The sequence below is a fragment of the Pan troglodytes genome, chromosome 19 (genome assembly GCF_028858775.2).
Source record: "Pan troglodytes isolate AG18354 chromosome 19, NHGRI_mPanTro3-v2.0_pri, whole genome shotgun sequence".
Lineage (NCBI taxonomy): Eukaryota > Metazoa > Chordata > Mammalia > Primates > Hominidae > Pan > Pan troglodytes.
This window is the reverse complement of record NC_072417.2, coordinates 16,006,133-16,033,243: the sequence shown is the minus strand read 5'-3', so window position 1 is coordinate 16,033,243 and position 27,111 is coordinate 16,006,133. Positions and strand designations below refer to the sequence as shown.

The 27,111-nt window shown below is 47.1% G+C and overlaps 4 protein-coding genes, 1 long non-coding RNA gene and 1 other non-coding gene across 40 annotated transcripts in view; 5 read left to right on the top strand and 1 right to left on the bottom strand.

Annotated features, from left to right (window-relative positions):
* Nucleotides 1-861, bottom strand: part of LOC104002770 (uncharacterized) — a 41,558-nt gene extending 40,697 nt beyond the window's left edge. The window contains exon 1 of the long non-coding RNA XR_010152787.1: nucleotides 580-861. This is a non-coding gene — a long non-coding RNA (uncharacterized LOC104002770). The remainder of the gene's footprint in view (nucleotides 1-579) is intronic.
* Nucleotides 1-17,556, top strand: part of NLRP1 (NLR family pyrin domain containing 1) — a 118,155-nt gene extending 100,599 nt beyond the window's left edge. For 11 of the 35 annotated variants that reach the window (XR_010152782.1, XR_010152781.1, XR_010152779.1 and 8 more), the window contains 2 exons: nucleotides 778-919; nucleotides 16,852-17,337. Coding sequence is in view for 24 of the 35 variants with exons in the window: in XM_054671100.2 (XP_054527075.1) it covers nucleotides 778-919; nucleotides 16,852-16,910 (201 nt within the window). In the remaining 11 variants the exon portion in view is untranslated. The other 24 variants (XR_010152777.1, XR_010152780.1, XR_010152775.1 and 21 more) reach the window with 16 other exon arrangements.
* On the top strand, nucleotides 4,398-4,459 carry LOC112206134 (U7 small nuclear RNA). Its single transcript, XR_002940337.1, has one exon. It is a non-coding gene; the product is annotated as a U7 small nuclear RNA (small nuclear RNA).
* On the top strand, nucleotides 5,970-6,748 carry LOC129137705 (zinc finger CCHC domain-containing protein 9). Its single transcript, XM_063798257.1, has one exon. The coding sequence runs from the start codon at nucleotides 6,060-6,062 to the stop codon at nucleotides 6,645-6,647; it is 588 nt and encodes a 195-aa protein (XP_063654327.1). The 5' UTR covers nucleotides 5,970-6,059; the 3' UTR covers nucleotides 6,648-6,748.
* Nucleotides 17,535-18,313, top strand: LOC129137706 (uncharacterized). The gene has a single exon (XM_054671105.2). It carries the CDS (start codon nucleotides 17,768-17,770, stop codon nucleotides 18,125-18,127), a length of 360 nt encoding a protein of 119 aa, XP_054527080.1. The 5' UTR covers nucleotides 17,535-17,767; the 3' UTR covers nucleotides 18,128-18,313.
* Nucleotides 18,254-19,296, top strand: LOC455250 (uncharacterized). Its single transcript, XM_054671104.2, has 2 exons — nucleotides 18,254-18,693; nucleotides 18,774-19,296. The coding sequence occupies exons 1-2, from the start codon at nucleotides 18,401-18,403 to the stop codon at nucleotides 18,925-18,927; spliced, it is 447 nt and encodes a 148-aa protein (XP_054527079.1). The 5' UTR covers nucleotides 18,254-18,400; the 3' UTR covers nucleotides 18,928-19,296.
* The last annotated feature ends 7,815 nt before the right edge of the window (nucleotides 19,297-27,111 follow it).

Below are 27,111 nucleotides of genomic sequence, written 5' to 3'. Positions count from 1 at the left end.
GAGGCTGAGGCACTTGAGCCCAGGAGTTCAAGTCCAGTCTGGGCAACATGGAAAAACCCCATCTCTCTTAAAAAAAAAAAAAAGAAAGAAACAAACAAAAAAGAAAAAAAGAAAAAGAAAAAAATAAAAGACTGTTGCAATACTGCAAGCTACAGTTGAAGGTCACTTGACTAGGAAGGTAGCGAGGGAGATGGAGAAAAGTGTATGAATTCAGGGTTGATTTTGAAGGCAGAGCCTACAGGACCTGCTGGATTGCCTGTGTAGGGAAGGACTTAAGCATGATTCCGAGTTGGGAGGCTGCATGCTCAGTGGATGGTCCTATCCTTTACTGAGTTTGGGGAAACTGGAAAGGGAGCATGTTTGGAAGACAGTGGGGAATCAAGAGTTCTGTCTTAGCTGGGATTTAGGAAAGGGGATGGATATAAATTTTTGTCAATCGACGGTGGAGTTTAGGGTCCATTGGGAAGACAGGCTTTGGGCTGGAGAAATGAGGGTTTGGATTCAAGATGGGGGAGGTGAAGGAAGAAGGATCTGGCTTAGGATTATGAGCACTACGTTTAAGGACAAGCCCTGACTTACCCGTGAGGTACTCAGTTGTGTCCTCATCCTTCTGTGGAAAATTGGGAAAAGAGCAGTGTCTGAAGGTGATGGTTGATTTCAGTACAGGGATCATCGGAGTGTCCTTATGGAGCCAAGCAGGGCCAAGAAGGCGTCAGGTGGGGAAAGACCTTCCATGCAAGATGAACAGGGTGGCAACTCAACTCTTTGCCTCTTCAGGAACTGGAGCTCTGCTATCGAAGCCCTGGAGAAGACCAGCTGTTCTCGGAGTTCTACGTTGGCCACTTGGGATCAGGGATCAGGCTGCAAGTGAAAGACAAGAAAGATGAGACTCTGGTGTGGGAGGCCTTGGTGAAACCAGGTAAATCCAGGATAATTCCAGAGAGCTCAGAGGTGGGAGGAGAAAGAAAATCAATGAAGGAGCTGGGCACAGTGGCTCACGCCTGTAATCCCAGAACTTTGGGAGGCCGAGGCAGGCAGATCACAAGGTCAGGAGTTCAAGACCAGCCTGGCCAATATGGTGAAACCCCATCTCTACCAAAAGTACAAAAATTAGCCAGGCGTGGTAGTGCGTGCCTGTAGTCCCAGCTACTCAGGAGGCTGAGGCAGAAGAATCGCTTGAACCCAGGAGGCGGAGGTTGCAGTGAGCTGAGATCGCACCACTGCACTCCAGCCTGGACAAAAGAGCAAGACTGCAATCCAAAAAAAAAGAAAAAGAAAGTCAATGGAAGAAAGTCTGTGTATGTGTGTGGGGAGGGGGGGGTGCAGAGTGCACTATCACAGTTTATTGATGAGAAGAAATAGCCCACAGGAGGTAGGAGGTAGGTGGCTTTCTCAAGTTACATAGCAGTTGTTATGACTAGAATTTAAACTTGACTCAATCTGACCCTCTAAAATTTATGCTCTCTCCCATGCACAATGGTGTCTGTACAGTGCCCTTGAATTAACAGATGTCGTCATACACAAAGCTTTTAGCTAAGTTTCTCATGATAGTTTGGGTGTGAGGTGGAAGAATAAGACCTAGATAGTCATATGGTTGTATGGGTTAAACCGATTTGGCAATTTCAGATACTCTCCCCTGTATCGCTCAGTATTTTTGAGGTAGACAAGAGGAAATCAAATAATACATTTTCTGGGATAGAGAAAATTTATGGACTCTTAGTCTAGTACCAACAATCTAAGAACCCAAACCCTCCAAACAGTCCTTCTAGGACAACCATCCCTAGTCAGCTCTCAAAAAATGGTGAATCTACCTCTGAGCTGCAACAAGCTGGCTTTACAGTGTAGTGGAAAGAGGATGGGCTTTACTGAATCCTGGCTTGGGTGCAACAACAGATGGAGAACTAACCAGCCCCAGCTTCAGACCTGGATTCAAATCCCACTCTGGCACTTACTTGCTGAGTGACCTTGGGAAAATTACTTAATTCATTTGAGTCCGTTGTCTGTAAAAAGAGGATCATAATGACTAATTTGTAGGAATGCTGGAAAGATTAAACAAAGCGATGTCTATACATGCCTCATGCAGTAATCCTTAACAAATCATAGCAATATTATCTTTTTCCTCATGTTAAGCCAATCTCTGCCTCTTATCAGTCTTAATTCTGTCCCTTGGAACTCATAGAAAAAGTCTATCTCCTTCCCCTTAAATCTAAAAAGCCATTTAGATTCTCGAAGACTGTGGTCATAGCATTCCTGATGACTCTTGTTATGCAAGTTAGACATCTCAGCTCCTTCCATCATTCCTCTTCTATTTTGGTTTGTAAATTCTTTGCCATCCAGTCACCTCCCTCAGTAGATGCTCCAGTGTGGGAATGAGTCAGAATTGACCCCTGGACTGTCCAGTCAGCAGAGAGCATGTAAACACCCTCCTTTCTCCACCCACATGGACCTGGTGCTCCTGGTACCACAACCTGAACTCCCTCCCCTGTGCCCACCTCCCTGAACTGTGAGATCACACTGAACTTGGAGCCTGCTCAGACTCTCAGGCTTTGTACATGCGAGCTGCTGTGAACTTCCCCTTTCTCTCCTTTGCAAAGCAATTTTTAAGTCCCTTCATTTTTGTTGTTGTCTGTTTTTTCTGTTAAAATTAATTTGTTATTCCCATGTCCTAAGATTGCTTGATCTTGATTCTAGATTGTGACATCCAAATCCAGAACATACACCTTTGGTTGGTGCCGGTCTAGAAGGCTAAACAAGAACAAGGAAGTAGATTTCTGCTCAGAACAAGGAGGTGCTAAATAGTTCAAGCTATCTAGCAAGGGGTTTGGTTAGTTCACCAGGGATACAATTCAGGCCAACACGGGATTAAAACCAAGTCTGGGATGTTATAGGAGAAATTGCTATCGCTCATTTGGATGTCTTCTATTACTGTATGACCACAGCTTCTGGGCCTCAGTTTCCCCATATGCATAAGGAAGGGATTCACCTAAATAACCTCTAAGGACCCTTCCAGTTCTTACTCCAGATTCTACCAGAATTTGTCTGTGGCTTTTTTCTAAATCAAAGAATCTCAGAAGTGAGTGGGAGCTTGGAGGTGTATCGTGTGTGTTAATAACTTAGCACTGTTTCAGATGCATCTTCATCTCTGTTTTCCTCCAGGAGATCTCATGCCTGCAACTACTCTGGTCCCTCCAGCCCGCTTAGGTCAGTAACAGCTCTCAGAGACCACAGGAGGCGGTGGCAGTTCTGGGGTACTGTCTGGTTCTGGGGGGAAGGGAAGAGAGAAAGGAAGGGACTCATCATTGCAAACCTCACAAAGGGTCAGGCCCTGGAGAGCCGTGCATGGTCACTCCCCATACCCCCTTGTCCTATCCACAGAGACCCTAGAATTCCTTATCTGACAGCCTCCAATGCGCCCAGCAGGAACCCCACTCCTGATCCCCACTCTGGCAGAATGCCAAGCTAGATGCTGGCATGAGGGAGGACACAGGTGCATTTCTGGAGGCAGAAGGAAGCGAGGGATGCAGAGATGAGAGAGGAAAGCACTGAAGGTGGGGACTGGAGGTGGAGGCTGTGGTTGGAGCCCTTCTTTGTTTGTTGCCAGCCGTACCTTCACCTCTGGATGCCCCGCAGTTGCTGCACTTCGTGGACCAGTATCGAGAGCAGCTGATAGCCCGAGTGACATCGGTGGAGGTTGTCTTGGACAAACTGCATGGACAGGTGCTGAGCCAGGAGCAGTACGAGAGGGTGCTGGCTGAGAACACCAGGCCCAGCCAGATGCGGAAGCTGTTCAGCTTGAGCCAGTCCTGGGACCGGAAGTGCAAAGATCGACTCTACCAAGCCCTGAAGGAGACCCATCCTCACCTCATTATGGAACTCTGGGAGAAGGGCAGCAAAAAGGGACTCCTGCCACTCAGCAGCTGAAGTATGAACACCAGCCCTTGAGTCCTGGCTTTGGCTGACCCTTCTTTGGGTCTCAGTTTCTTTCTCTGCAAACAAGTTGCCATCTGGTTTGCCTTCCAGCACTAAAGTAATGGAACTTTGATGATGCCTTTGCTGGGCGTTATGTGTCCATGCCAGGGATGCCACAGGGGGCCCCAGTCCAGGTGGTCTAACAGCATCTCAGGGAATGTCCATCTGGAGCTGGCAAGACCCCTGCAGACCTCATAGAGCCTCATCTGGTGGCCACAGCAGCCAAGCCTAGAGCCCTCCAGATCCCATCGAGGCACAAAGAGGAATAGGAGGGACATGGAACCATTTGCCTCTGGCTGTGTCACAGGGTGAGCCCCAAAATTGGGGTTCAGCATGGGAGGCCACGTGGATTCTTGGCTTTGTACAGGAAGATCTACAAGAGCAAGCCAACAGAGTAAAGTGGAAGGAAGTTTATTCAGAAAATAAAGGAGTATCACAGCTCTTTTAGAATTTGTCTAGCAGGCTTTCCAGTTTTTACCAGAAAACCCCTATAAATTAAAAATTTTTTACTTATATTTTTAAATTTAAGAATTAAAAAATATATAAAAAAGAAAAAATGAAAATAAAGGAATAAAAAGTTGCCTACTCCATAGGCACAGCAGTCCCGACTGGCTGCTGGTTGGCTATTTTTATGGTTATTTCTTGATCGTGTGCTAAACAAGGAGTGGATTATTCATGAGTTTTCCAGAGAAAGGGGTGGGAATTCCTGGAACTGAAGGTTCTTCCCCCTTTCAGACTACTTAGGGAAACTTCCAGATGCTGCCATGGCGTTCGTAAACTGTCATGGCGCTGGTGGGAATGTCTTTTAGTATGCTAATGTATTAAAATTAGCATATAATGAGCAGCGAGGACAACCAGAGGTCCCTTTCATCACCATCTTGGTTTGACAGGTTTTGGCTTCTTTACCACATCCTGTTTTATACGAGGAGTCTTTGTGAAACCAGTCCTGCCAACCTCCTATCTTATCCCCACCTCAGACATTACATACTCGTCCTTAATCTTAAGAGATTGTAGAAGGACAGAGATCTATCTTCTGTCACTGCTTCATGCTGAACAGGGGCCACCATCCCTACCTGCTCTGGAGGCATAGAAATCTCTTCGTACCTGATCGAATGACTTATAGGGACTCCATCTTTTCTGCAGTGGCACAGGCTGGAACATTGGACTAATTATTGTTCTCTGAAACTGTTGTAGCCTGGAAGACATAAACTTGAACCGTCCGAACACCTGATGAATATAACAAATATTTTTAAAATCAAATAGCTCCTATTGATAATTCATAAAATACTTAAGCCCAGTTTTAAAGAAGAGATCAAAGCCAAGCATGGTGGCTCATGCATGTAATCTTAACACTTTGGGAGGCCAAGGCAGGAGGATCACTTGAGCTCAGGCTTTTGAGACTAACCCGGGCAACATAGTGAGAGCTTGTCTCTTTAAAAAAATAAGAAAGAAAAAAATAAGAGATCAGATGCCATTTGGAATCTAAGTGAACAGGCTGAAAAACTAGTCTTCTGTTGTCTGAAATACAAAGCCAAACAGATTTTTAATAAGAGATATTTTTATGAGAACAGAAGAAAAAAAGGTTAATGCTGGACACAGTCTATCCAGGTATTAGACTCAAAAGCATCTTTAGTTATAAAGCAGGAAAGTGGTGGCAATCTGACACGCCTGTATCACAAGGTATAAGCTTTAGCTTGCAGGGCCTCAGGAGAAAGGTAGTAGTAATTTTATTGTATGCAGATCTCTAAGCTGGGGGTGACACAGGAGGTCGGCAGGACTGGCTTCACAAGATGCAGGTCACAAAGACTCCACTGATAAAGCAAGATGCGGTAAAGAAGCTGGCCAAAGCCCACCAAAGCCAAGATGGCAATGAAAGGGACTCCTGGTTGTCCTCACTGCTCATTATATGCTAATTTTCACCCTCCTGTAGGACCAGCTCCAGCAGTTGTGGGACCCAGTGCAAAATGAAAACACAGGGCCCCTCGTTCAAAAATGATTAAGAATGTCAAGACGGTGACAACAGAACATTAAATCAAGCGCCAGGCCCTGCTGAGCTCAGGGCTCTGTGTGACCGCACAGGTCACACACCCATGAGCCTGGCCTTGTCTTTCGGGTCCTTCGTGCCCCACCCACCCGTGTCCTTTAGCACATGCAGACTTCCACTCTCCACCCAGCCCTTCCTCCAAGAGGACAGTCCACGGGAAGTAAGAAGATTTAAAAGACAAGGGGCAAAGAAAAATGCAATGGTGTGTTTCCATTGTAGAAAACCTGGTCGTGGAATTGCGGATTGCCCTGCCGCCCTTGAAAATCAAGATATGGGCACTAGAAGATGTTACAAGTGTGGGTCCACAGAGCACGAAATAACCAAGTGTAAGGCTAAAGTAGACCCGCCTCTTGGCGAATGTCCTTTTGCAAAATGTTTTGTCTGTGGAGAAATGGGGCACCTGTCTAGATCTTGTCCTGATAATCCCAAAGGACTCTATGCTGATGGTAGTGGTTGCCAACTTCATGGCTCTGTGGAACATTTAAAGAAAGATTGCCCTGAAAGTGAGAATTCAGATCGAATGGCCACAGTTGGTCTGTGGGCAAAGGGAATAAGTGCAGACTATGAAGACATTGTGGATGCACCAAAACCACAAAAACCCAAAACAAAAATATCTAAAGGTGTTAATTTTTGATAACAACTAGTACTGTCATTAGTTACCACCTCATTGTTACTTTCTAAACCAGGCCCACTTCACAAGTTACAGTTGGGCTCCCTTGTAGCCAGGACTATACTGTAGATATCAGTATGATCTGGGTGTGGTCAAAAACAATTTTCAACAGAGAGAGAGAAAGAAGAAAGAAAGAAGAAAGAGAGAGAAAGAAAAAGAAAGGAAGGAAGAGAAAGAGGAAGGAAGGAAGAAAAAGGAAGGAAGGAAGGAAAGAGAGAAAGGAAAGAGAAAGAAAGAAGAAAGAAAGAAAAAGAAAAGAAAGAGAAAGGGAGGGAGGGAGGGAAAGAAGGAAGGACCCACGCGAGGAGGGGCTCCGCCAACCCGCTAAGCCCCGCAACCCCCGCATGCCCCGCCCCCTTCTGCAGACCTCCCCCTCCCTCATCCCAGCAAGTCCTCACGTTAGTTGCCGGAAGCCTAGGAAATATATTCCTAAATCCGGAGTCGTCTCCATGGCAGCGAGCCCCGAAGTGGAGCCAGTCTTGGAGTAGGAGAAAGGCCAGACACAAACAAGTGTGTGGGGGTGGGGGAGACACACATGCATGTCCGCTTTGGATCCAGATTCTCTCTTTTTTTTTTTTTTAGACGGAGGCTCGCTCTGTCGCCCAGGCTGGAGTGCAGTGGCGCAATCTCAGCTCACTGCACTCACTGCAACCTCCGCCTCCCGGGTTCAAACGATTCTCCTGCCTCAGCCTCCCGAGTAGCTGCGATTACAGGCGCCCACCGCCACACCCGGATAAATTTTTGTATTTTTAGTAGAGACGGGGTTTCACCATGTTGGCCAGGCTGGTCTCGAACTCCTGGCGTCAAGTGATCTGCCCGCCTCAGCCTCCTAAAGTGCTGGGATTACAAGTGTGAGCCACCGTGCCCAGCCTGGATCCGGATTCTAATAGCAACAGCTAGAATTCTGAGGGACAGGCAGTGAGCTGGGAATCAAATTCTTGGCTCTACCACCCATTAGATGTGTGATCTTGAAACAGGTTTTCAGATGTGTAAGAAGGGAATAGCAAAGCTTGCGTCAAACGGTTGTTTGATTAGGTGAGCTCCTGAGTGGGAAGTTGTTCTGGGCGAGCTGGTACACAACACTAGGCAGGCAGTAAATCTTAGCTTCTTTGAGCCTGAGGCTGTTGTAGGTGCCAGTGATAACAGAGGCCAGAGTATCTATTCTCAAGCAATTTATATTCTAGTGGCAAGGAGATACGAAATATGCACCCATGTCTGTAATCCCAGCACTTTGAGAGGCGAAGGCCTGAAGATCTATTGAGACCAGGAGTTTGAGACCAGGAGTTCAAGACCAGCCTGGGCAACATAGCAAGACCCCGTCTCTTAAAAAAAAAATTTCATTTTTTTGGCCAGATGCAGTGGCTCATGCCTGTAATCCCAGCACTTTGGGATGTCAAGGCGGACGGATCACCTGAGGTTAAGAGTTTAAGAGTTCAAGACCAGCCTGGCCAACATGGTGAAACTCCGTCTCTGCAAAAATACAAAAATTAGCTGGGCATGATGGCAGGTGTCTGTAACCCCAGCTACTCGGGAGGCTGAGGCAGCAGAATTGCTTGTACGTGGGAGGCACAGGTTGCAGTGAGCCGAGATCACGCCATTGCCCTCCAGCCTGGGCAACAGAGCGAGCCTCTATCTCAAAAAAAAAAAAACCAGTTTTTTAAATTAGCCGGGCATCGTGGTACATGCCTGTATTCCCAGATACTCTGGAGGCTGAGGCAGGAGGGTCCCTTGAGCCTAGGCTCCAGTGAGCCATAATCATGCCACTGCATTCCAGCCCTGGAGACAGAACAAGATCCTGTCTCTAAATAAAAATAATTGGCTTGGTGCTTACCTATAATCCTAGCACTTTGGGAGGCTGAGGCCAATGAATTGCTTGAGTCCAGGAGTTTGAGACCAGCCTGGGCAACATAGTGAGACACTGTCTCTATTTAAAAAAAAAAAAAAGAAGAATAGAAGAAAGATCTTTTTGAATAGAGATAGATGGCAACTTCCTCAGAATGGACGTGACGGTTGAACAGCACGTGGAGATGATGGGAATGAGAAGTGCAGGGCAGCAGGGATCATTCTCAACAATGGTGGAAAATTGGAGTCTTCCAGGATCACTGTGTTCAGACTAATCCACCCTACATGAAGTTTTCTTTCTCTTTAAAGTGGGCCACTTGGAACAGGGACCCCTGTCAAAGAATGCATTCAAGAATCATGGATTTGGCTGGGCGAGGTGACTCACGCCTGTAATCTCAACACTTTGGGAGGCTGAGACGGATGAATCACCTCAAGTCAGGAGTTTGAGACCGGCCTGGCCAACATGGCAAAACCCCATCTCTACTAAAAATACAAACAAAATGAGCTGGGCGTGCTGGCTCATGCAGTGAGCCGAGATCACGCCATTGTACTCCAGTGTAGGCAACAAGAGTGAGACTCCATCTCAGAAAAACAGAAGAATCATGGAATGCTTCCACCAGGCACTCTGATGGATGGTGGGAGCCCTGGGCTGAGCTTAATGCCTTTCCTGAAGGAGTCACTCTCCCAAGGAGTAGGATTTGCCAGGTGCTAGAATCCGATAGAGGCCGTGAGCAATACTTGTCTCAATGGTGGGATAACTACAGATTTAAACTTTGAGCCATGCACACACTCTGGTCCAGGCCCCAGTCCTGGAGCAAGAAGGAAGCAGGGGAAGGAAGAAGGTCCTCTGGAACCTGTGATTACCTGTGTTGTGTCAGGTTGTATGATTGTGGGGACCCCATTGAGTGCTACTCACAGGTTAGCCCCAGGCAGGTAGGAATGAGAAGGAGGAGAATAGGAGAAGAAGAGGAAAGGCTAGACAGGAGCATGACTGTTGGAGAGAACTTGAAGGGAAGGCTAGCAGTAGTATGGACACTGTGCTATTGGTCAGGAGTCCTGCTGTGTTCTTGGTTTCCTAGCAACTGCTGTTAAGCAGGTAGTTGCTAGGCAATGCGGGGCCATCTAGGTGGTTAGGTAAGGACCTTTGTCTGCGTGGGCATGAATCAGACCATCACAGAGTATTGTTAATCCTGAAAATGGCCACTGGGTCCATTACTTAGATTTTTTTGGCCTTGTTGCACAGAAACTAATATAACCATGGTGCACAAGTTCTGGTCAAATGAGAAAGAAGTCACCCCATGATCTCATTATCCAAACAATACAAAAATTCTGTCTTTCCTCTTTCCATTCCAGTCTTTCTCTGCAGGAACACATTTTCATCTTGTTATCATCCTAGTACATGGGGTTTTAAACCTTGTTTTTTTGACTTTGATTTAGATCATCACAAGCATCCCTCAAGCTACTTAAGAGTTTTCAGGATAATCTTCCCCTGCATGACTCCTTGCAGTAGATATATCATTTACTTAACTATTCTCCTCTTGTTCTGACATTGAGTTTGCTTCCAATTTTTTGCCACAATAAGCAGTACTGCAATACACGTCTTTCTGCAGAGAGCTTTTCTTTATCCTTTAGATCACTGTCTTGAAGTCAATACTAAGGGATAGGATGATTGTATCAAAGGACATAAATCGTCTCATGACTTTCTATATTTTGCAATAGCTTCCCTCATGCTGGGTGCAGTGGCTCAAGCCTGTAATTCTCACACTTTAAGAAGCCAAGAAGGAGGATCACTTGAGGCCAGGAGTTCAAGGCCAGCCTAGGCAACATAGCAAGACTCTGTCTCTACAAAACAAATTTATTTTATTTTTTATTTTTCTTTTGAGACAGGGTCTCGTTCGGTCACCCAGGCTGGAGTGCAGTGGCGCAATCTCAGCTCACTGCAACCTCTGCCTCCTAGGTTCAAGTGATTCTCCTGCCTCAGCCATCTCAGTAGCTGGGATTACAGGTGCACACCACCATACCCAGCTAATTTTTTTTTTTTTCTGAGACCGAGTCTCGCTCTGTCCCCCAGGCTGGAGTGCAATGACACGATGTCAGCTCACCGCAACCTCCGCCTCCATGGTTCAAGCAATTCTCCTGCCTCAGCCTCCTGAGTAGCTAGGATTACAGGCGTGCGCCACCACGCCTGGCTAATTTTTGTATTTTTAGTAGAGATGGGGTTTCACCATGTTGGCCAGGCTGGTCTCGAACTCCTGACCTTGTGATCCGCCCACCTAAGCCTCCTGAAGTGCTGGGATTACAGGTGTGAGCCACTGCGCCTGGCCGCTGGCTAATTTTTTTCTTTTTTGAGACGGAGTCTCGCTTTGTTGCCCAGGTTGGGGTGCAGTGGCGCAATCTCGGCTCACTACAACCCCCGCCTCCCGAGTTCAAGCGATTCTCCTGCCTCAGCCTCCTGAGTTTCCAGTAACTGGGACTACAGGCACGTGCCACCATGCCTGGATAATTTTTTGTATCTTTAATAGAGACGGGGTTTCACTGTGTTAGCCAGGATGGACTCGATCTCCTGACCTCGTGATCTACCCGCCTCGGCCTCCCAGTGGGATTACAGGCATGAGCCACAACACCCAGCCAATTTTTGTAGTTTTAGTAGAGGCAGGGTTTTACCACGTTGCCCAGGCTCGTCTGGAACTCCTGGACTCAAGCAATCTGCCCACCTCGGCCTCCCAAAGTGTTGGAGTTACAGGCTTGAGCCACCATGCCCGGCTGAATTTCTTGATTCTTTAATGGCTGGTTTTTGTTTTCTTTTGATTTTAGAAGGCCTTAATTTGAAGACCTTTAATTTAATTTAATTTAATTAATTTATTTGAAGACAGTTTGAGGGAGAACAAAATGTCCTCACAGTTATTTTTTCATTATTTTAGTTGAATATATCTATAATATAGTTTATGATTACAACCATTTTTAAGTGTAAGCACATTCACCTCGACGTGCAACGATCACCACTGTCCATCTCCAGAATTTTTTCATCTTCCTTAATTGAAATTATGTACCCATTAAATAATAATTCCCCATTCCTGCCTCCTTTCAGCCCCTGGGAACCACTATTCTACTTTCTGTCTCTTTAAATTTGACCACTCTAGAAACCTTATATAAGTGGAATCATACAATCATTGTCCTTTTGTGCTTGCTTCTTTCACTTATCACAAAGTGTTCAAGGTTTATCCATGGTATTGCATGTGTCAGAATTTTTTTTTTTTTTTTTTTTTTTTTGAGATGGAGTTTCGCTCTTGTTGCCCAGGCTGGAGTGCAGTGGTGCAGTCTCAGCTTACTGCAACCTCCACCACCCGGGTTCAAGCCATTCTCCTGCCTCAGCCTCCCAAGTAGCTGGGATTACAGGTGTCAACCATCTTGCCCAGCTAATTTTTTTTTTTTTTTTTTTTTTTGTATTTTTAGTAGAGCCGGGGTTTCACCATGTTGGCCAGGCTGGTCTCAAACTCCTGACCTCAGGTGATCCTCCCGCCTCGGCTTCCCAAAGTGCTGGGATTACAGGCGGGAGCCACCGCACCCAGCCAGAATTTCCTTCCTTTTAATGTTGGAAAACATCCCATTGTATGTCTATGCCACATTTTGGTTATCTGTTCATCTGTTGATGGACACGTGTGTTGCTTCCACCTTTCGGCTATTGTGAGTAATGCTGCCATGAACATAGGTGTACAGATATCTCTTTGAAACCTTGTTTTCAACTCTTTTGGGTATATACCCAGCAGGGGAATTGCTGGATTATCCTCACAGTTCTTAACCATTTAGTGTGGGTCAGCTTCTGGGTGGATAGAGTAATGGAAGGAGAAGAATGATGTTGCTGAATTGGCTGTTTGATGATTTTTTTTTTTTTTTTTTTTGCTTTTTGAGACAGACTTTTGTTCTTGTTGCCCAGACTGGAGTGCAATGGTGCCATCTCGGCTCACTGCAACCTCCACCTCTTAAGTTCCAGCGATTCTCCTGCCTCAGCCTCTCGGGTAGCCGTGATTACAGGCGCCCACCCCCATGCCCAGCTAATTTTGTATTTTGAATAGAGACGGGGTTTCACCATGTTGGTCAGGCTGGTCTCGAACTCCTGACCTCAGGCGATCCACCCTCATCCGCCTCCCAAAGTGCTGGGATTACAGACATGAGCCACCACACCTGGCCCTTTTTGATGATTTTTGTTCTATAGGAGCGGCACAAAGAGAAGAGGACAGAACAAAAGTAACCAAATCTATTCTCTCTGAGGAAGACCATATGTAGAGAGCAGAGGTCTGTGTGTGTGAAAGAAAACAGGGAAGAGGATGAAAATGTCCAGAGTGGTGAGCTCTGCTAGGCCCTGGAATGAAGCTGAGATGCTGGAAGCGCTAAGTTCTCTCTAGTGGGAGAAAAACCACTGTGGAAAGCTAATCATTTGATGTAGAACCTCACCAATGACCAGGAAGAAGCAATCAGTGCCCAGCTAGGCTAAACTGGGCCTGCGATAGGGTGTGAGTAGGGCCAGCTTCCTGGAAGTGCAACCTGTGCAATGGCAGTAGGCCCCCATGCTTGGGGTTTAATGCGTGGCAGTCACTGCCTTGAAACTCTTAATAATTGTATCTTTGAATTTGTGCTTTGTAAGTGAAGTTTGATGGGACCTGGAGCATGCATAGGGGCAGGAAGGGAGGGTAGGGGGGCTTGGAGCCACAGCTCATGTGGAATCCCACCTGCCAGGTGCCACCTCACAGCCCCCAGACAGGTTCTTAGCTTCCCACTGTCTGCCCCGTGGAGCCCCAGGCTTTACTCAGCCTCCCCTTCTCTGCCTTGCTCAGCAACCACTGCTACCCCTAACCCCAGCAGGGGACTGAGTGGAGCACAGGGATGATGAGCATTGGATGTGAGCTCCCAGAAGCCTCTCAGGGTGGGGCAGGCAGCTGACCCTGCACTGGGCTAGAAGTGCCACAGCACCTTCAGCAGGTGACTAGGCTTATCCAGGCACATCCTAGTGTAGAGGTTGCAATACACTTGCAGGTTTCCCATCAACTGTGGGTCTGGGTAGAGGACCTGTGGAAAGGGGAGATTCCTGGCTTGACTTCCCTTCTCCCAGCCAGGGCATGCACAGAAATTAGAAGTTGGCAGGAGAGGAATTCGGCAGCCATGGTTTCCAGGATAACAAACAGCTGTAGCCCAGGCAGCAGAGATTCCCGGAAGGTCCTTCTCTCCCACCCACCCACTGACACATACACACCACCACCACCACCACCACCACCACCACCACCACCAAAGCCTGTTTCCTCAGCTGGGCATGAACACTTCGAGCTAAAAGTGGCCTTTGTGAATTTTGCCTCTTGCTCTGTGTACACATTCTAAAGGGAACAAGTCTGTTTTGCTGCAGGGTGAGGCCCAGAATGCGGCCTGGGAAAGGCTAACAGGGCACAGTCTTTGATGGTGAGCAAGCCTGGGGTGGGTAGCTGAGGGGATTGGGAGGTATACCTCTTACCCTTGGGTCAGAGAGATGTGGGTTAGAACCCCAGCAGTCAGTGTTTTATTCTATTCTATTCTATTCTAATTTTTTTGAGACAGAGTCTCAGTCCATCACCCAGGCTGGTGTGCAGTGGTGTGATCTCAGCTCACTGCAACCTCCGCCTCCTGGGTTCAAGCGATTCTCGTGCCTCAGCCTCCCAAGTAGCTGGGATTACAGGCATGTGCCACTATGCCTGGCTAATTTTTGTATTCTTAGTAGAGAGGGGGTTTTGCCATGTTGGCCAGACTGGTCTCGAACTCCTGACCTCAGGTGATCCACCTACCTCAGCCTCCCAAAGTGCTGGGATTACAGATGTGAGCCACCACACCCGGCCCCCAGCAGTCAGTATTAGTGGCAGATTTTAGATTCCTTCACCTCTCAGCCTCAGTTTCCTCATTGGAACATTGGAGAAAATACTGGTGCCTAATTTAGGGGGTCATGAAAATTAAGTGAGACCATCTCTGCAGAAGTGTTGAGCACAGTTCCCAGCACACAGTCGGTGGCCAGTGATTGGCTGCTGCTGCTGCTGCTGCTGCTGCTATCATCCATGTGTGTCCTAGGATTCCTCATAGAGGGGGTCACCAACATGATCAACTGGCCATTGTCCGGATCCAGGCTTTGGCCTGGCAGACTCAAATCTCTGATTCCTATTGACTCAGACAGTGTATCTTTCTTCCAGAGGCAAATACCCCTAAATGGATGAAGGAAACCTATCAAAGTATAGCACCTGAGAAAAGATCCCCCTAGAAGAGGCCTCTCTCACCTCTGAGAGGGGTATGTACTCTGGGCAGGTCCCAGAAGCAGGAGCTAAAGGTAGCCTTTGTCCATTCAGGGTTTTTTTTGGTTTATTCTGGCTCCAGGCCCTGGACTCATGAGGTTTTTCCTGGAACACTCTGGTGTCGAGCAGAGTGTGAAGTTGTAGCTTGGGATCTTCCAGTATCTGTCCTGTCAGGGATGTCTAGTGGTCCTGAAGTCCCTGGCCTGGGACGAAGTTAGCTCTTGTTGCTGGGCATAGGCATAGCTTGCACCAGGATGAGGCCATGGAGTCAGCCAAGCTCTCTCAATTCCTGACAGACAGAACCCCCAGGGGTCACCTGGGCTGGGACCAGCACTGTTTTGTGATATATTCATTTCTGTACAGGTAGACCAGGTAAAAAATAATAAGGTGTCCTAGAGACACCTGGGCCTCTGCTGTCTGAGCTCCGGATTTAGCCTCACATCTTCTCAATATGCAAAGGACCCTGCAGTTACTAAAGCATTTTTAACACCTGCACTCCTCACTGACACCCAGCTCCTCCCCAATAAGCCTTTGCATGGTTCTGCCCGAGACCCTCTTGGTTACTGAGACTTCCCCACTACCTACTCCCACTTAAACTGCATAGGTAGGTTTGGGTGACTTTCTCAATGCCACAGCCTTACGTAAAGCTCTTCCATCCCACTCTACACACCCTTCCATTCCACCTTGAAAACCCTCTCATTGCACCCTACACACCCTTTCATTCTAGCCTTACACCCTTCCAATCATCCATCACACAATTCCATTTCACCCTTCACACCCTTCTATTCCACCTTGAAAACCCTCCCATTGTACCCTACGCACCCTTTCATTCTAGCCTCACACCCTTCCAATCATCCATCACACAATTCCATTTCACCCTTCACACCCTTCCAGTCCATTATTCATTCACACCATTTCATTCCATTCTTCACGCCATTCCATTACAACCTTCATATTCTTCCACTCCACCTTACACACCTTATATTCCACCCTTGACACTCTTCCAGTCCACTACATGTCCTTCCGTTTCTCTCTTCACATCTTCCATTTCACCCTAAGCAACCTCCCATTTCACCCTTCACACCCTTCAATTCCACCCTTCACACCCCTCCATGACATCCTTCAAGCTCTTCCATGCCACCCTTAACATCCTCTCATTCCACTTTTCACTCTCTGGTCCTTCCATGTCCTTCCATTCTGCCTTCTGCAACCTTCCATTCCATTCTTCACATTCTTTCACTCCACCTAAACCATACTTCCATTCCACCCTCCACACCTTTCAATTTCACCCTTCATATACTTCCACCCGGCTTGGCGCAGTGGCTCATGCCAGTAATCCCAGCAGTTTGGGAGGCCGAGGCAGGTGGATCACTTGAGGTCAGGAAGTTCAAGACCAGCCTGGCCAATGTGGTGAAACCCTGTCTCTACTGCAAATACAAAAAATTAGCTGGGCATGATGGTGTGGGCCTGTAATCCCAGGTACTCAGAGGCTGAGGCAGGAGAATCGCTTGAACCTGGGAGGCAGAGGTTGCAGTGAGCCAAGACCGCTCCACTGCACTCCAGCCTGGACAACAGAGCAAGACCCCATCTCAAAAAAAAAAAAAAAGGAACTGCACCATTTTACATTCTCAACATCACGGATGAGGGTTCCATCTTCTCCTCATCCAGCCAACTGGAAGCCCTTTTAGCTGAGGTGGTTAAGCTGTGAGAACCAGAGTTTGCTGCTGCCGTTATTCACTGCATCATTCATTCAGCAAAAACCTGAGTACCTACCACTACCTAGTAGGCTCTGGCCATGCAAGAAGTCCCTGGCAACGCTGTAGGATAGAGAGGAACAGCACCCTGGTTACAGCGTTTCAGCACCCTGGCCTTGGTTCACCCCGGGCCTTTCACTTGCAGGAGGCAGGGAGTTCTCTGATGGCAGTTTGAGTTGGATTTGCTGCAACTAACAAAGCTGGCCAGTGGACCTCTCCAATCTACTGGGACTCAAATAAATCCAAGTGATTGTTCTCCCTCCATTCCAGGAAGGAACACCAGCCAGCCGTGGAACCTCAGGTGCAACAGAGACGCCAGGAGATGCTAGTGCCCAGCAGCCTGCGGCAGTACCAATGAAGCCAGAGAGGGCTTGGTGGATGACAAGGAGGCCTGAGTAGACCGCAGGTGGGTCTGAGAAATGGGCTTAGGTGAGGCAGGTCTTTGAAGGATTTGTTCTTAATCATATGCGAGATGCTCAAAAGGCTGGATTCCTGCTTTTGTGGGTGAAGAGCAAGAAGAGAAAACAGGTTGTACACATACAGATGCAGATGGAGAGACAGAGAAAAAAAAGGAAGAAGGCAGAGAAATGCACCAATTCTTGAGCTGTATTATCTCTGGACCTTGGGATTGTGGGAGGCTTTATTTTACTACTGATTTTGCCTACACTGTTTTCTCAATTTCTAGTTTTCTACAAAGATGATGTGTTAGCTTTTTCACGCATTAAGATTAAAATTTAAAACAGACCACACAATAAATATTTCTTTTAAAAGGAGAAATATGCCCTGGGGAAGCTCCCCACGCAGCTGAGAGCCTGGCTGGTTGCATTTCGGCTTCTTAGGTGCCAAGCCTACTAGTGCCCCGGGGTCCCAGCCAGCGGCTCGCGTTTCCTCCCCCTTGCGCCGCCAGTCTGGTTGCCATGGAGACAAACCTTGCTGCGCAGAGACTGCCGAGCCGCAGGCAGCGGCGCTGGAACCCGGCGAGCCAGCCTCTGCAACAGGCTGGGGGCGGAAGGAGGAGCCAGGCGAAGCGGCGCCTCCGCTGAGAGGCCCGGCGGACCCTGCAGAGGCCCCCTGCCCCTCTGGCTCCGCCCCCACCCGGGTCGCTAGAAATACAGCCGCAGCCCCGCCCACCGCCCACTGCGCTCTGACCCAGACCCGGCTGACCCACCTACCCGCGATCCTGCCCATGGCTGACGGACTCTTTCGGCGCAGACCCTGGGGTCTCGAGCAGATTCGCCCGGACCCCGAGTCCGAAGGCCTGTTTGACAAGCCTCCCCCGGAAGACCCTCCCGCTGCCCGCGGGCCCAGGTCGGCGTCGGCCGCGGGCAAGAAGGCTGGTCGGCGCGCGGGCGGGAGGGCGCAGGGGGGCCGCGCCGGGCAGCCCCCGAAGGCCGCATCGCGCCCCCCGCCCAAGAAGGAGGCGCCGCCACTGGACGAGGGCTGCTATCTCGACCATTTTCCGCACCTCTCCATCTTCATCTACGCAGCCATCGCCTTCTCCATCACCTCCTGCATCTTTACCTATATCCATTTACAGCTTGCCTGAGTGGCCAGCGCGGGACGGGGTGGGCGCAGGACCGAGCGGGGAGGGAAAGGGAAAACAGGGCTCGGCATTTTGTGTTTTAGAACAGCGCTGCACCCCCTTCATGTAGCTTTCGATGCTTGTTTCTTTCCGTCTTTGTTGTCACTATCTTTGTCTATCAGTACGAAAGTACAAAGTAGCTGCCGGCAATGAAATAAGGGTGCTGTTTGCACCTGCAGGTTAGGGGTGGAGGCGTTTAGAATTCTGGGGTGTGATTGAGCCCCGTTTATAATTAGAATGTCCCTGGACCCCTACCACTCTGTGACGTGGGGGCACGCGCAGGGATCCCATCATTTTGTGTTTGGGGAGCTCAGAGTGCGCCCAATCTTGGAATCTTTAAGGGATGAGCCAGACCCAGACCCGCGGCCTTCTAGAGAGGGTCCGGCAGGGAGGGTCGGCGCCCTGGCCCGGGGTGGGCCGGAGCCCTGTGATGCTGCATCGCCCCCAGGAGGAGCCAGCTGTGCCCCAGAGTTGGCGCGGCCGAGAGAGGACAAGAGCGCGCAACAGGCGAAGCTGGAGGGCGGGACTCGGTAAGTGGCGTTCGTCGGGGTGTCGTGCTGCGCCCCCAGGGGCTCTGGCTGACCACGAGTGTGCTTTTTTCCTGCCTTAGACTTTGTTGTCGCTGCCCGGAGGAGTCGAGACTGGTACCCGGAGGAGGTGTCTCACCAGGAGACCACGCCCTGGAAGTGTCCGGGACTCGCGGGACCTGTGGCTGCAGACCCCGCGGGCACGCAGGCCCGGAGCTGGCGCACTCCTCAGGATGAGACTCTGGGGGCCCTAGCCGGGGTCCACGGGAGGGCTGTCCTTGGGGACTCTAGGATGGCTTCGTTCTGGCCCGGCGCACTTTTGGAGCTGTGAGACCCAAGACAAAAGGGGCTGAGGGATTTCTCATTGACAAGAGTTCGTGCGGGAAAACCACCTGACCCCTAGGGATTTGTCATCTTAGACTCAAAAGGCTTAATACCAGAAACCACCTTGGCAAGATATTTACCCACCGGCCATCTCTGTTTACTCATGAATGTTAAATGTCAAAACGCAGCGCTCTAACCCTGCATATTATTTACTTGCAAATGTCTGTAATCTGTAATTGTAATGCCTCTGATGGAATAAATTATCTTTTTCAGTCTCCTCTATATTCAATTCTCCATTAATTTCCAACTCTTCTAACTTCTTCTGCCAAACTTCCTAGTCTGCTCCACAGCATCCCCACCGTCCCTCCAAAACAGACTTAATCCTGTGACCCAGCATTCCAAAATATAGCCTCTCCCTCCACTAAATAGCTACAAGGCCTTTCAATGGCATCTTTCTCCACATCAGGTCCTCACAACATGCCAGTATCCGAGTCTACCATCCCTTATGGCAGATCAGCCACTATCCCATTGTGGCATTGCCTACTGCCCCTCAGTATTTCGTTTCCACTTGCCTCCATTATGAAGACCGAGTACGGCCCCCCAGCTAAGCTCTGGAATTTTCCCCCTGGGTCTTTACAAACGCCCTGTTTTCCAATATCAGGGCCTTGCCATTTCTCAGTTCTGACTTCCCATAATCCCGTATCACTCTGTGCCTTGATATCTTGCCCCCGGACACTTGTTTCAGTGCCACAAGTATGACATCCACTGTTCCCCAATGTCAGCCTGTGCTTTACAATCACACTTTACTACAGCAATTCCCCCACAGCAATCGGTGGCACTATTTCCCAAAATTAGGTCTCCAGGCCGGGCTCGTTGGCTCACGCCTGTAATCCCAGCACTTTGGGAGACCGAGGCGGATGGATCACGAGGTCAGGAGATTGAGACCATCCTGGCTAACATGATGAAACCCCGTCTCTACTAAAAATACAAAAAAAAAAATTAGCCGGGCATGGTGGTGGGCGCCTGTAGTCCCAGCTACTCGGGAGGCTGAGGCAGGAGAATGGCATGAACCCGGGAGGCGGAGCTTGGAGTGAGCCGAGATCGCGCCACTGCACCCCAGCCTGGGCGACAAAGCGAGACTCTGTATCAAAAAAAAAAAAAAAAAAAAAAATGTCTCCAAAGGACCACAATATTTATCCCTCACTGGTTTCCACCTTTCAATCGTGGATATTCGATCTTCTGCTATTGCTTAGTATTGAGTACTCACGGGCTCCCAATATATAGCCTAGCGCTCTCCAAACATTTGATCTCATTGTTTCCCTTTCATACATGCCCTGTTCTCTCTCATACAGTCCCTTAGTGACTACTCGGTATGTGATCCCCCAGCTTCTTTTCCTCCGTCAATCTCCTGATAGTAGACTCCTCCTCCTGTTCCAAAAACCAAAGGTCCCTGTTCCTCAACATTCGGTCACTGTTCCACAATATCATGGCCCTTTTTGTGCCACAAAATCTGGGCCTCCATTTTCTCTTTTTTTTTTTTTTTCTTTTTTTTTTTCGTGCAGTGGCATGATCTCAGCTCACCTCAACCTCCGCCTCCCAGGTTCGAACAATTCTCGTGCCTCAGCCTCCCAACTAGCTGGGACTCCAGGTGCGTGCCACCATGCCCAGATTTTTTTTTTTTTTTAGACTGAGACTCACTCTGTGCCCCAGGCTGGAATGCAGTGGCCTGATCTTGGCTCACTGCAACCTTTGCCTACTGGGTTCAAACAACTCTCCTGCCTCAGCCTCCCGAGTAGCTGGGATTACAGGCGTGTGCCACCACACCCGGATAATTTTTTTGTACTTTTAGTAGAGACGGGGTTTCACCATGTTGGCCAGGCTGGTCTTGAACTCCTGACCTCAAGTGATCCACCCGCTTCAGCCTCCTAAAGAGCTGGGATTACGGGTGTCAGCCACTGTGCCTGGTCTGGGCCTCCATTTTCTACCCCAAATTCCAACACCTGGTTCCCATGACTATACTGTTATTAGATCTTATTGCCTCTACAATATTAATATTGGCTTCAATATTCTCCTAAATATCCAGCCCCATTTGATCCCCTTATTTCAGTATTTATTGCGTTGTTCCCCAAATACTTGATTATTGTCTCAATATTGTACTCCAGTCTTCCTTGACACTCACCCCATCACTGCTGTCTCCAATATTAAACTCACTCCAGCCCCCAAATTCATTTTCTTCCCATAGCCCCATATTCTCTCCTATCAGCCCATCTCTCTTCCCCATACTTCTCCCAATTTCACTCTCCTTCAAATTCCTGGTTCCGTAGAGCTCCAGTACCTGGCCTGTATTTTCTAATCAATAATAAATTTCCATTACTCTTACGTCATCTACACAATGAGATACCACTTAATCCTCACTAAGTATTAAGTGTACACTTAATCCTAAGTATTAAGTGTACACTTAATCCTAAGTATTAAGTGTACACTTAATCCTAAGTATTAAGTGTACACTTAATCTGTACACTTCAATGTGTACACACAATAAGCGTGTACTTTTAGTATCATCATGCGTCTAAGGTGGCCAATTTTCCTCTTATATAGTTTGAGTTATAGTTTAGGTATCCCAGGAATATGTGATGACATATCTCCCTACTGCCCACCTAATTTCGCAGTTACTGCTTACCTATATTGAGCTTGCAACTGTCCTCCAATTTCTGGGAGTCCAGTAAGACTTTCCTTTGTCCAAAACATCAAGCCTTTCCCTGTCTGCTTAGTATACACGGACAGCCTTTTAGGCCATAAAAACAAATGGGCCCCCAAGCCAGGTGCAGTGATGCACACCTGTAGTCCCAGCTACTTGAGAGACTGATGCAGGAGGATCCCTCGAGGCCAGACATTTGAAACCAGCTAGGCAACATGGCAGAGACCCCATCTCCAAATAAAACAAAAGGAAAAAACAAACAAACAAGGACCCATTTTTGGGGTCCTGGTGCCGTGCTGCTCAAGAATCAAATTCTACAGTCTTATTAGCCTGGCTGAGGTCACATGCCCATCTTTGGCTAAAAGGCAGAAGAGTTATCTTAATAGGCAATCCTGTGAAAATAGCATGCAATAGGAAAGGAATAGTTCCCAGAGGAAAACTGAAGAGCCATGGATGCTAGGCAGGTGAAAAGATCAGATATCCAGTAAACTGACTTTCGGTAAGTCACAAAGGATGAAGGTAAAGCCAACTGTTTCGGGTAATTTGGGTTGTCAGTGGTAGGTAAATAGATGGAGACAGTGAAGTAAGCAGTGGTTCTGAATATCATGGAACAGTAGTAAGTTTAAGTTGTTGAGAAACAGTTGAAATTTAGCTATTTGAAACAGTAGAAACTGATACTGGGAAAATTGATTAATTTTTTTTTTTTTTTTGAGACAGTCTCGCTCTGTTGCCCAGGCTGGAGTGCAAAGGTACAATCTTGGCTCACCACAACCTCCACCTCTGCCTCCCAGGTTCAAGCAATTCTCCTGCCTCAGCCTCCGGAGTAGCTGGGATTACAGGTATGCACCACCATGCCCAGCTAATATTGTATTTTTTTAGTAGAGATGGGGTTTCTCCATGTTGGTCAGGCTGGTCTCGAACTCCTGACCTCAGGTGATCCGCCTTCCTCGGCCTCCTAAAGTGCTGGGATTACAGGCATTAGCCACCGTGGCTGGCCAGATTAATTTTTTAACTATGTCATTGCTTGTTAGAGTCCAAGCACCGGAGATAATTATCAGCAAAACAGAGACAACCCTTGCCTTCACGGAGCTCACTTTGTTAATGATAGAATTTAAACATGTGGCGGCTTAGTGTTTTATTTAGTGTGAGTTCATTGAATTCTCACAACCCTGTGAGGTAGGTTCTATTATTCTTCCCATTTGGCAGATGAGGAAACAGGCATAGGTGAAATGATTTGCCCAAGGTCACAGCAATGGAGCAAGATTTTGAACCCAGGCATTGTTTCTGGAGTGTGTATTCTTATTTTTACCAGCTATATTAAGACATAATTCATATAACTCATAACTCACTCATTTAAAGGGTACAATTCAATGGCTTTTAGTATACTCAGAGTTGTGCAACCATTACAATTGATATTGGGACATTTTTTGTTTCTTTTGTTTGTTTTTTTTGAGACTGGGTCTGGCTCTGTCACTCAGGCTGGAGTGCAGTGACACAATCTTGGTTCACTGCCACCTTCACCTCCTGGGCTCACACGATTCTCCCACCTCAGCCTCCTAAGTAGCTGGAACTACAGGTGAACGCCACAATGCCCAGCTGATTTTTGTATTTTTTGTAGAGATGGTTTGTTTGTTTGTTTGTTTTTTGAGACAGAGTCTCGCTCTATTGCCCAGGCTGGAGTGCAGTGGCACCATAAACTGCAACCTCCGCCTCCTGGGTTCAAGCAATTCTCCTGCTTCAGCCTCCCCAGTAGCTGGGATGACAGGTGTACGCTGCCATGCCTGACTAATATCTTGTATTTTAGTAGAAACGGAGTTTCACCGTGTTGCCCAGGCTGGTCTCGAACTCCTGAGCTCAGGCAATCCGCCCACCTCGGTCTCCCAAAGTGCTGGGATTACAGGCGTGAGCCACCGCGCCTGGCCTCTAAGGGTTCTTTATATATTTTAGATACAAGTCCATTATTAAATGATTTACAATTTATTGTCCCATTCTGTGAGTTGTCTTTTCACATTTGTGATGGTGTCTTTGAAACACAAAAGTTTTAAATTTTGATGATATCCAGTTCATCTATTTTTCCTTTGTTGCTTATGTGTTTGGTGACGTAGCTAAGAAACTACTGACCCACAAAGATTATGAAGATTTAAACCTAATACATGTTTTCTTCTAAGAGTTTTATAGTTTTAGCTCTTAAATGTAGGTCTTTGATCCATTTTAAGTTCATATTTGTACATGGTGTGCAGTAGGATCCAACTTCATTCTTTTGTATGAGGGCGTCCAGTTATCCCAACACTGTCTGTTGAGAGACTCTTCTTCCCCCATTGAATTATCCCAGCACCCTTATCCAAATCATTTGACTGTAAATGTGAGGGTTAATTTCTGGTTTTTGTTGTTTTTTAAAAGTATCTGTGTGTGTGTGAGGGTTAATTTTTGGATTCTCTTTTTTTTTTTTTTTTTTTTTTGAAATGGAGTCTCACTCTGTCCCCCAGGCTGGAGTGCAGTGGCATGATCTCGGCCCACTGCAACCTCCACCTCCCAGCTTCAAGTGATTCTCCTGCCTCAGCTTCCCAAGTAGCTGCGATTAAAGGTTTGCGCCACCATGTCTGGCTAATTTTTGTTTGTTTTTTTTTTTTTTATTAGAGATGGGGTTTCACTATGTTGGCCAGGCTGGTCTTGAACTCCCGACCTCAAGTGATCCACCTGCCTTGAACTCTCAAAGTGCCAGGATTACAGGCGTGAGCTACCTCACCTGGCCTGGATTCTTACCTCTATTTATCTATATGTCTATCTTTATTCCATTAACACACAGTCCTGATAACTGTAGCTTTGCAGTAAATTTTGAAATTGGAAAGTATGAGTTCTCCAACTTTGTTATTCTTTGTCAAAATTGCTTTTGCTAGTCTAGGTCTTTTGAATTTCTATATACACTTCAGGATCAGCTTGCCAATTTCTACAAACAAGTCAATTAGAATTTTGATAGGGATCGTGTCTTTATTAGCATCATGAAAACGGACTAATACAATGAGTTTTCTACATTTTCTGTTAAATTTCTTCAAAGGATTTTATTTTTGGTGTCTTCAAAATGGAATTGATTTCTCAATTTCATTTCCTGTTTGCTCATTGCTAGTGCATAGAAAAATAATTGAGGCTTGGTACAGTGGCTCATGCCTGTAATCCCAGCACTTTGGGAGACTGAGGCAGGAGGATCACTTGAGCCTGTGAGTTTGAGACCAGCCTGGGCAACATAGCAAGACCTCATCTCTACTAATAATTTAAAAAATTAGTCGGGCATGATGGCAAGCTCTTTGTGGTCTCAGCTACTCTGGAGGCTGAAGTGGGAGGATCACTTGAGCCCGGGTGGTTGAGGCTGCAGTGAGCTGAGATCTTGCCACTGCACTCCAGCCAGGGCAACAGGGCGGGACCTTATCTCAAAAAAAGAAAAATAATAGCTTTTCTTACATTGATATTATATTCTGAATCCTTGCTGAAACTCATTTATTTGTTCTAATAATCATAACTATTAGTTCTAATAGTTTAAGATGACAACAGAATGGTCTTCTACAAGATCATATCATCTGCAGATACGATCTGTCTTTCCAATCTGGATTCCTTTTATTTCTCTTTCTTGGGAAACTTTCCTGGGTAGGATCTTCAGCAAATGCTGAATAGGATGCTGAGAGTGGACCTCCTTTGCTTTCTTTCCTGATATTCAGTATTTCACCATTAAGTGTGATGTGAGCTGTGAGTTTTTCATAGATGCCCTTTATCAGGTTAAGGAAATTCCCTTCTGTTCTTAGTTTGTTGAGTGTTTTTGGCATGGAGGGGTGTTGAATTTTTTCAAATGTTTTTATGTGTCCGTTGAGGTGATCATAGGGTTTTTGTTCTTTATTCTATTGAGGTGGTGTATTTCATTAATTCATTTTCAGCAGTTAAACCAACCTTACATTCCTGGGATAAATCCCACTTGGTCATCGTGTATAATCCTTTTTATATACTACTGGATTTGATTTACTTATATTTTGTTGAGGATTTTTTTTTTTTTTTGAGACAGGGTCTCACTCCGTTACCCAGGCTGGAGTGCAGTGTTCATAACCATGGCTCACTGCAGCCTCAACTTCCCTGGCTTGAGCTATCCTCCCACCTCAGCCTCCCAGGTCTCTGGGACTACAGGCATGTACCACCATGCCTGGCTGATTTTTTCTAGTGTTTGTAGAGATGGGGTCTCACTATGTTGCCTAGGCTGGTCTTGAACTCCTGTGCTCAAACAATCCTCCCACATCAAGTCTCCCAAAGTGCTGGGATTACAGGCGTGAGCCACCATGCCTGGCTTTTTTTGTTTGTTTGTTTGTTTTTACAGAGTCTCAGTCTGTTGTCCAGGTTAGAGTGCGGCGGCAGGACCTCGTCTCATATTGCAACCTCTGCCTCCCGGGTTCAAGTGATTCTCGTGCCTTAGCCTCCTGAGTAGCTGGGATTGCAGGTGCACGCCAGCACGCCTGGCTAATTTTTGTTTGTTTTTTGCTTTTTGAGACAGTCTCACTCTTATCACCCACGATGGAGTGCAGTGGTGCAATCTCGGCTCACTGTAACCTCCACCTCCCGGGTTCAAGCAATACTCGTTCCTCAGCCTCCCAAGTAGCTGGGATTACAGGAGCGCGCCACCACACCTGGTTAATGTTTGTATTTTAGTAGAGATAGGGTTTCATCATGTTGCCCAGGCTAGTCTTGAACCCCTGAGCTCAGGCGATCTGCCTGCCTCAGCCTCCCAAAGTGCTGGCATTACAGGCATGAGCCACTGCACCCAGCTATGTTAAGAATTTTTTTTTTTTTTTTGCATTTACATCCATTATGTAGTGGTGAATAGGCATGACAGTAGAGAATAAATAAAACCAGGGAAGGTTTGGTATTACAGAACAACGGGATCTCGTATTGGGGTGGGGGGGGGAAGTGAGAAATTGGGTGAGATTGATGCTGGATGGGAGATGGGACAATTTTATCCTTTATTCTCTTGTGGTTCTATTTATTCTGTTCTATTGATGCATTTTCACACGTTAAAACAACCTTGCATTCCAGGGAAGCAGAGAATGGGTAAACAACTGTATATAATTCTGATTTAGTCATAAATTTCTGAAGGGAGAATTTACTTATTAGAGGATGATAGGGTCAACTATATTATTTCTGCAGAGACACCACCATAACAAACAGCAACAGTAATGTCCAGCAATTATTAAGCATGTACTCAACACAAAATGGACCCGAGTTCAAACACTGGATTTCACCCTTCTATCCAGGTCATGACCATACTTAACTGTATTAAGATGAACCATATTACTGCATATAATAATGACAAGGCCTCAGCAGTAGTTTCCTTAATAGATAGCTTATATCCTCATGAACATCTCAAT